This window comes from Pteronotus mesoamericanus, unplaced genomic scaffold (assembly GCF_021234165.1).
Source record: "Pteronotus mesoamericanus isolate MK-2021 breed Mesoamerican mustached bat unplaced genomic scaffold, CSHL_Meso_final contig_221, whole genome shotgun sequence".
In the NCBI taxonomy this organism is placed as follows: Eukaryota; Metazoa; Chordata; class Mammalia; order Chiroptera; family Mormoopidae; genus Pteronotus; species Pteronotus mesoamericanus.
In genome coordinates, this window is record NW_026555092.1 from 16,276,692 (window position 1) to 16,286,016 (window position 9,325).

At 57.5% G+C, this 9,325-nt stretch overlaps 1 protein-coding gene across 2 annotated transcripts; it reads right to left on the bottom strand.

Moving 5' to 3' along the window:
• Positions 1–1,586: 1,586 nt before the first annotated feature.
• EDN2 (endothelin 2) lies at positions 1,587–6,553 on the bottom strand. Of its 2 annotated transcripts, XM_054571589.1 has the most exons (5): positions 6,402–6,553; positions 5,900–6,056; positions 4,298–4,420; positions 3,242–3,340; positions 1,587–1,680 (listed from the first exon to the last, which is right to left on the bottom strand). In XM_054571589.1, exons 1-5 carry the CDS (start codon positions 6,463–6,465, stop codon positions 1,587–1,589), a joined length of 537 nt encoding a protein of 178 aa, XP_054427564.1. In that variant the 5' UTR covers positions 6,466–6,553. The 2 variants fall into 2 exon arrangements, with proteins under 2 accessions (XP_054427564.1, XP_054427565.1); XM_054571590.1 differs by lacking the exon at positions 3,242–3,340 and having other exon boundaries at positions 6,402–6,465.
• Between the last annotated feature and the right edge of the window lie 2,772 nt (positions 6,554–9,325).

The following is a 9,325-nucleotide window of genomic DNA, read 5'->3' on the forward strand; positions in this document are numbered from 1 at the left end:
CCTTCTCTGTGCACCAGGTTCCTCATCTATAAAGTGGGAATCATAAAAGTACCTGTGTGCTATATGTTGTGAGGATGAAATGAGTTACTCTGGATAAAGTGCCAGCATACTGTAGGAGTTCAGTATGTGTCAACATGTTATTCTTCCATTAGGGGTCAGGGATGGCTTCCTGGACAAGGCAGGATTAGAGCAGTATATAAATAATTATTTTTCATTTGCTGGCTCAGGCTCCGACCTGCCACTTCTTGCACAGGTCAGCCAGGAGGAAAGGGGACCGCCTGCTCCCAGGGGGGTTTGGCAGAGATGGAGGCCGTGCATCCAGGTGGCTGTGCGCAGGGTGGCCCTCCTTGCTGGCTGTCCCAGGGACTCAGGTGGGCTGCTTCTTGGGCCTTGGTGGGACTGGCCAATTCAGTCTCAGAGCCTCAGTCTTCTTCAGTCAGAGGAGTATTGCCCCATCCTTAGCAGGATTGCTGCCAAGGCCCAAGGTGAGGGACAAGGCCAGGGCCAGGCCGTGGTCCCACCACAGCGCCCATCACTGGCTTCCAGGGCTGCGCGCAGGCTTGGAATGCACCCCGCTGTGGCCTCCGCTGGGCATCTTTGCTCTGGGCCTCCCAGCACAGCCCTTGGTAGCACCAGGCGGCTGGAGCAGAACCGGGCCTTGGCTCCTGCCAAACCTGCTCTTGGGAAAAGCCTGGCCACGGGTTCCTGGTCTGAGGGGGACGTAGGTCCTGGAGTCCTGGATGTCCAATCTACAAATGGTGGTCCGGGCACATGATAGGCAAAATCCCAGAGAGGGTGGGTTAACAGCCAGAAATGCCCGGCAAGGGCACAAGGAGTGGAACCCAGGGCCCTGGCCACCTGCTCCAGGCCTTTTCCTCCCCTTTCCTGTGTCCCCCTAACTTCCAAGTAGCTCCTTCACAAGAGGTGCCTCCCACCCCTGCCTCAGCCAAGACGAAATACCAGAGCAGCATTTTACTGTTTATTACAAACACAAGTTTGCAGGCAAATAATTGAGAGTCTAAAAAAATACATTACAATAAATAATTGGAATTCTCAAAGTTCTTAGAGCAAATAAGTTATATACAGACAGGTAAAGCAGAATAGGACCTTCTCACCAGGGATGTCCCCAGGGTATGAGGGTGCAAGGACTCTGGGGAGGGAGTGCTGGGCGGGGACAGATGAGGGCGTCCAGGACACCAGCCCCTGGGCAGACCCGTCCAGCCTTCGGGGCTGCGTAGGTGTGAGCGTTCATCATTGCGCGGCGCTCCTTGTTTGCAGCCAGCAGGCAGGACCCCTCGCAGGACGCAGCCTCCGGGCTGGTTCTTTTCAGCAAGGATGTGGGACCAGAGCCAGGGCGAGCGGCCGCTCTGCAGCCTGGGAGCTGAAGGCTTTCCTGGGCAGGGCAGCATCTCGGAGCCGCCTTGAGGGAGGATCCCTCGCTAGGCGAGGAGGCCAGGGTTTGTGCCAGTCCCAGCAGGTGGGCTTCCCTGGTCCAGGAAACAGGGGGAGAGTCTCCCTGCCCTGGGCGGCCCGTCTCCACCATCTCCACACAGACTTTCGTCCCAGAGTTTCTCCAGCTCTTGACACTATCTCTTCCTCCGCCAGGAGTATGTAGGCCTGGTCTGTCTCATTGCCTCCTGCTGTTGCCTAGCGAAGCGGATCTTGGCAGAAGAAATGTCCCTGGAAGCAAGAAGGGTCAATTTAGCGTCTCAGGAGGGATGGACCGCCCAAGAGTTCTCTGTGACAGGCAGCAGTAATAGGGATGACACTCCTTAATCACAGCTGCCCTGGGGTCAGAAGGTGGCCACTGACCATGAAAACAAGATCTGCCCAACAATGACAGGCCAGATGAGGCCTAGAAGCTTCTTTGCCCACAGGGGCTTGGACAAAGCTGATGTTAACATCAAATGCTGCCGGAATGACCGGACAGCCAAGAACAGCCCAGCGTTTATTTCCCAGGACCTGCCTTCCCACTTCCACACCTTTGCTCATGCCCTTCCTTCCAGGCTGTTCACCTTCCCCTCACCCGAACTCCACCCACTACAATTCCCATTTTTCAAGTTCCAACTTATATGGGTCCAGACAAATAAGGGTCCTGGCTGCCCTTTGAACCTGGCTGAGACCCCCGCGGGGACTTGTCTCATCCTCGTCCTGGCTCAAAGTGTTCCAGCCGGGAAGCCAGGAGGCTGGCTTCAGTGCCAGCTGTGGGAACCTGGGCAAGGGTCTCAACCTCCCTGAGCCCCTTTCTGGGTCTGTAAGATAAAAATGGCCCTGAGCTGTTGGAAGGGGGAGTGCAGGTGGGCTAGGCGAGCTGTCCACCTGCTGTAGAGGGCCACACTCCGGCGAAGTCTTATCTTGAGGTTTTCCACCCTAAGACAGTTCCTGAGTACATGCTAGGCCCTGCCTGCCTCATCATCTGGCCTTTTCCCCTATGTTTCTGTCTCCCCGCAAAGATGGAAACCCCCAAGGAGCCAAGCTGGGCTCTGGCGCTGGCTGACTCCAAGGAGCCAGCCAGGAGTGGCTAACACCCCCAGAGCTCCCACTGTGGGCCAGGCCCTGCGTGAGGTGCTTCATTACGTCACATAGTCTGATCTCACATCAACCCCACGGCATGGGCAGTGTTCTTCAAAATAGGAACTTAAAGCACAGAGAAGTTAAGTGACAAGCCCAAGTTCACAAAGTTTATTTGAGGTGGGAATTGGGTTCAAGTCAGGACATCCTGGCTCAGGAGCTGCCCCTTAGCCACACTGCTGCTTGGCCAGATATGGGGTTTCAGTTCTCAAGACAGTTTGGTCGGACAAACATTCCTCCTGTGCGCCGACCCTTGAGCAGAGCCATGCTGCGTTCACCGCCAAGGGATCCAGTCTGGGGTAGAAGGAGGGAGCAGGCTGGGCGGGCGGCCCCTCTGGACCCCAGCATATGGGAGATGCTTGATTCAGACACAGCCTGAACGAACACCTGTGGTCCATCCAGAGGCAAGAACCTTTAAACCCTCTAAAAAGTCTACTTCCAGGTCTGGTGGTAACAAAGAGCAAAGTGGTTAAGAGCACAGACTCTGGAGTCAGCCAGATGCGATGCCAGCCTGCTGTGTGACCTTAGAAAAGTACCTTCACTTCTCTGAGCCTCAGTTCTCTTAACTGCCCCTGGGGGACATAGCCCTGCCTCTCAGAGAGGACAACAGAAAGATGGGGACGTGTGCAAGGCACGCAGGATGCACTCAGTTGGTGCAGGCGCCCCTTACCTCAGCCGCCGCAGGAGCTCGCCTGCAGTGGTCCGCATCTTGCCGGCCTGGAACATGTCTGCGGAGGACCCAGTGCCTGGGGTTGCCTCGGTTTCAGCCCTGAATGAAGAGCATCAGAGCCCAAGTGAGGGGCTGTCCAGGGCCCCGAGGCCACCTGGCTGCAGGCCCAGCCCGGCCCCCACCCTGCCCCCACCTGCCCTCAGGAACAGATCCATTTCCTCCCCTGTGCACCTGGCATCCTTCCTTCCCCAGGCGGGGTGGGGAAAACTAAGCTACCAGGAAAGTGTTCTTAGCTTCAGAAAGACATCACTGGGTGGCCAGCCTACTCCAAATGTGGCCACCTACAGCTGATATGGCCCTTTGCAGGGGAAACTGAGGCAGGGGTAGGGCCACAGCTAGAGTCTCAGAGGACTAGTTTTCTGGTAAACAACCATGGGACTGGAGGCCGGGATTGCGAGGCCAGCTTTTCTGCTTTCCCCAAATGCCCCAAGTGGCGGAGGGAAAGAACCACATTTCCCACCTTTTTGCAAATGGGAAAGCTGGGGCCCAAAGAGTTAAGAGAATGGTAGAGGCCCCCCCAACAACTCTGTGATGGCCCCGAAGTGGGGCCATGGCCTCCCAGTTCCAGGCATTACTCCTCCGCTGAGGAAGCGGGAAGCGCCCTGCACCTCAGGGCTGAACGCGAAACCCCATGGACTGGGGCAGACGGGTCAGGCCTGAAGCCCAGCTCTCCTTCTGACCCGCATGTGGCCTGACGGGACAGGCCCTGTCCCCTTTTTGGGCCTGGGATTCCTCAGCTGCTACCTGGGGAGACTCTCCTGCTCAGGAGTGAGACAGTGCTCTCAGAAGCTCCCAGAGCTGGGCAGTGGCAGGGACTCTGGGGTGACGGGTTCTCTGCAGTGGACATGGGACAGTGCCTATGTGCCCCTAGGATCCTGCTTCTCATCTCCCCATTCTCTCCTCTGCTCTCCTGCTGGCCTCTCGGACAACCTGCTGTCCAGGGCAGGTCCCGGCTGGCAGCCACCTATGGCCCCCGCAGGCTGGGTGCCCACTTACCAGGGCCTTCGATGGCAGAAGGTGGCACAGGCAGGATCTCTGGCACTGGAACATTCGCAGCGCCCTGGCAGAGAGTGGCGCCGGCGTCTTGGCGGGTTTCCCAGGCCGTAAGGAGCTGTCTGTCTGTGGGCAGGCAGCCAGCAAGGTAGTGATGTAGGGTGGAGAGAGGCGGGGGTTGGCGGGGAGAGAGAGAGGAAAAGAGGGAGAGAGGGAGGAGAGGGAGAGGATTAGATAAATCACCACCGTTGGCAAAAAGGGACTGTCCACATTGCACACTAGAGTGGCCACACATGCCACCAGGGTGGCAGCAAAAGGTGACCAGCCCCCGACCTCAAGAAGTCCCACTACAAGCTCCTACCTAGATGCCCGGTAATCCTGGACAAGACCCGAGACCCTTCCTCTTTCTGGGCTTCTGCTCCCACCCACCCCACCCCATGGGAATCCTCCCAGCCCCACCCCGCCCCAGCCCAAACCCCAGACAGGAGTTTGAGCTGATGGAACCAGGCTGTCCCCACAGCTTGTCCTGGAGGAGGGAGGAAATACCACCTCACAGAGTAAACACACAGGCTCACAACTAAGCTGCCCCTACCTGGTCCCCACTTGCCTAGAGGGGTGACATATATGTTTTAGAGCTTTGACTTAAAAATGGTGAATGTGCATGTGCATGCATGCGTGTGGGATCAGGCGGGACCGATTTCAGATCAGAGCCTCGCCAAGGCGAGCCGAGGGCAGGGCAGGGGCCCTGTGGCCGGTTGGACCAGCACCTTCAGGTGCCAGAGCTAATTTTAGCTGGTGTGGTTGGAGCTGTAATGACTCCAGGTAGACCCGACAGGCAGGGACTGGCAGGGTTCCCACCCTGAGCGAGTGTTTGGATGCGGATTAGCTCCACACACGCTTACGTGCTGGGCTTCTCTTGTCTTTTGCAATTTGGGGATGAGAAAAAAAACACAAGTGCACACAGAAACTTCAACTTGAAGTATGCAGTGGCCCGGAGGCAGTGCGGGTGCAGACAGAACAGACAGCACAGGCCCCCACCCTGGCTCCACCAGGTGACAAAGGGCAGGTTTCTCATCTGTCATTTGGGGACAACAGCCGTACCTGCCTCAGGGGAGGATGGAGGGTTCATGAGATGATCATGCACGAGCCGTGCTTGGCATAGGGCCTGGCACAGTTGAGACATGGGCGCTGTCATTAATTGTATTTTACTTAGAAGATCATGCTGAGGTGGCACAGCAGAGCGGGCGTGAGCTCTGTTATCCACCGGACCTACGATGGAGCTTCCACCTACCACTTACTCCTTCCCGTGTGATCTTGAGAGGGCACCTAACCTCTCTGAGCCTCAGTACCCTGATCTGGAAAGTGCGGCCAACACTTTCTTACCAGGCTGTTGTGAGAATTCTCAGGAGACAGCCCTCTATATTGCTCAGGCAGCCTCTACCTGCACGCTGAAACAGTCATTGCTAACTATGGACATTAGCCCAGCGCTCCCATCTGGAAGGGCAGGGAGAGCCATATTATGCCTGAGGTTCCCCAGCATGCCAGTAGCCCCCTGCCCCTGCCCCCACTCCTAGCAGCCCTGCCTGAATCCCCATGGTAGCTCACCCAGGAGTGTTCACCCAGATGATGTCCAGGTGGCAGAAGTAGACGCACTCCTTGTCAAGCCAGGAGCTGCAGGAGCAACGTCGAGGCCGCAGGTGGGAGCCTCGGGCACGGGGTGTGGGCATTGGCTGCTCCTGGGTGGCAGCGGCCTGGCCTTTGCCTGCACGCACAGGAGGGAGAGAGAGGTGGAGAGGTGGGTCAGGACGCTGGGCACAGCTGGAATACGGGGACCTGCCAGGCTCCTCCTCTTGCATAATCGAGGAAGTCGGTACTCTCACTGCTCAGGAGCTCCAGACCAGCCCGGGGCTGCCTCGGCAGCCAGGCGGGAAGGGCCAGCGGCTGCCCTGCGCTAGCAGCACCTCTGTGCTGGCAGAGCCCCCTGCCGCTGCCGCTGGGCTCCCGCCTTGTATGCCCCAGCTGGCTTGTGAGGCACCGCGGTCCCCAGGGGGAGACACCGCTGAACAGATCAGGGGGCTGCTGCAGCAGGCGAGGCCGGATGGCTCACCTTCGTGCAGGGCCACGAGAAGGGCCAGAGCGACGGAGCACCAGGCAGTGGGCACAGCAACCATAGCGGCGGCGGAGCACCGAGCTGGACTGGAGCAGGGAGCGCCTGTTGCCCGCGTCCTGCTGCTGAGCGGAGCTGAGCCGATAGCTCATTGCCTCGGTGCCCTGGCTGCTTCTTATAACTACCAGGCACTTCCCCGCCCCTGCGGTCCAGCCCTGCTGCACTGCACCGGCGGGCTCAGAGCCAGGGACACCGCCTCCTCCTGGGGCGTCTAGCCCGTCCCAGCCTCCACAGCCTGCCATGGGGAGGGGGGGTGGAAGGGACAGGGGAGGGTGAAGTGGGGGAGGAAAGGCCCAGCTCCTCCCTCTCTGCTCAGAGCAACTCCTGAGTACTGAATTTCCCCCTCAAGCCCCAAGGACTCCTCCCAGTCCCTAGGGACTTCCTCAAAACCTCCCCCAAAATGCCCAAGAGCTCCTCCTCCATGCCCCCCATGGCTGCTCCCTGAGCCTTGCCCAAAGCTAAGAGTTTGCAAGGGGAGCCTGAGGAAAACCTTCCCTCTCCCTGGAGACACCCTGCTGTCCTGCCTGCCTACAGGCTGCGGAGCTGAGGGCACCCCTTCTAAGGTTTAGCAGGTGACAGGCCTGCTTATGGCTGTGTGGCCTTGGGCAAGTCAGAGCCCTCTCTGGGCCTGTTCCCCTCAGTGAAGGACACAGCCTACCCCTGACCTCCAACCAGCCTGGAGCTGCCTCATCTCTACCTCACACAAAGTGCCCCTTACCCCTCCTCCCTCCCTGGGGCCTGAGAGCAAGGGTTCTGGTCCCTTCCAAAACCTTTTTACCTATGCAGCCATGGCCAAGGATGTTCTTCCCAGGCCTCAGTTGACTCGTTTGCAAAACAAAGTCAAAATAGGAGGGGCAAGTTCTTAATATGTTGGCTCACAGGCTCCATTGAGATTAAGAAGGAGGCTTCAGAGTCCTTTCCAGAAAGATGCCCTTTGGGCACACATCCAAAGTACCTCTTGAAAGGTCTCTTGTCTTGGACATGACAGGATGTCTTGGCGCACCTCAGTGGTTACTTTCTGCAAAAAAGGCCAGGCCAGGGGGTGGGAGTGCTCCCTGAGGGCTAACACTCCGTTCCAGCCCATCTGCTGGCTCCGAAGCTGGGCCTCGCTGGAGACAAGCCCGGGAATGCGCGGTGCTGAGATGGGCAGCTCGTGGAACTGGCATTGCCCTCTGTCCCTACCTAGGCTGGCTCAAGGTCCACCTCTTTCAGTGTCTTCCCAGGCACGCTGTCTTTAGGCACAATAGGATAAGCTCTAATTTCTTGGAATTCTCAGAGCCCAGGCTCTCATGCCTGTCTGACTCATGACACAGAGTTTATCTCCCCAACAATTGCGATGTCCAGAGCTCCAGAGGAGGCGGGGCCTGGAGCCTGCCCTGCACACACAGTAGCAGCCCTCTGAGTGAGTGCACGTGGAGGCAGGGGGCACGGACGAGTAAATGCCTGCTGGCCTTGAACTGGGGATACTAGGTCTGCAGGGACCGGGCTGCCCAATTTTTAGTTCTCATGCTCAGGAACTAAACTTTCATCATTAGATGTTTATGAAGGGGGAAATAGGTGACTACAAAGTAACGGTCAACCTTGCTCTTTCATGGAGTGTGTCCGAGCATGCACACGTGCACATGTCTGTTGCATGTGCATGCGATCTTCGTAGAGCAGAGCAGAATGGGAAGAAGGAGGAAGAGACTTATCTGCTGGGTCAAGGTGCAGTGAAAACAGGAACAAACAAACATTCCTGGGCACCTACTGTGTGCTCAGAACACTTTCATTTCCTCTCCATCACAACCCCAGGAGGCAGCTGCTATCTTCTGGCTATCAACTCCACTACAGCCCAGGAGGAAATGGAGCCCGGCCAAGGTCACCCAGCTGGTAGGTGCACAGCCGGCTCTGGAACTCGGATCTCCGTCTAGGCAAACCAGTGACTCCCCATGTAGTGCTTACTGCCTTCCCCTTCTCCCCCACCCTTCCGCACAGTGCCTCTCGAAGAATTTAGAAGAGTATTTCTGGAATGAGGTGAGCAATACTCTCAGTCATTTCTATTAGCCTCCAAGAGAATATAAATACAGAATAAAGCAGGGTTAGGGTCGGGGGGTAGGAGGAGGATAGAGAATTCAAACTGCTGAACTATGAAGAGAAGAAAGAAGCAAAACAGATCATCGGGGAGAAGGAGTGGGTCAGAGTGGGGAGGAAGACAAGCAGTGAGAGAGGGAGGACAAGGAAGCAGAGCGTAGCCAGAAAGAAAGAACTCAGACTTGAGTAAGGGAAAGAGGAAAACCATCAGGGAGTGAGAGCGAAAGCTCTAACGTGTCTAATCTTTACACAAATGCAAAGTGCCTGCTCAAGACAATAGGGAACCAGAGGCTCTGAGTCTGGGAAATATAATAGAAGAATTAAATAGACCAGGAGACAGGATCCCTCTCCGGTGTGAAAGGAGGATGACGACAGGGCAGGCAGGGCCGCGCCGCCGGGCCTGGCAGGGTCTGCGCAGGGAGCTGTGCCGGCTCCGGTTTCCCTCCTTCCCTACCCTCAGCTCCAGCTGGGCAAACAGGGCTCCTGTGAAACGGAGAGGCCCAGCTGGGGAACCTGAGCGAGCCCAGGTCTTAGGGGTGAAGCATTCTGGGAACAGTGCTGCCCCACGTGCAAGGGTTGGGTTCCAGGTAGAGAAAATGAAGTTGAGTTAAAAATAGCCAGTCCCAACTCCTAAGGGCCCTTAGTGTGGGCCCTGGCCTTCACCTCTGCCCCTCCTGGCTGGCCTGGCTGCCTGCCCTGCCCCCTCCACCGCACTGCACTCGCCTCCGCCAGCCGCCCTGCTGCACTCCCCAACCTGACCTGGCCCTGCTACCTCTCTGAGCTAGTAAAGGCTG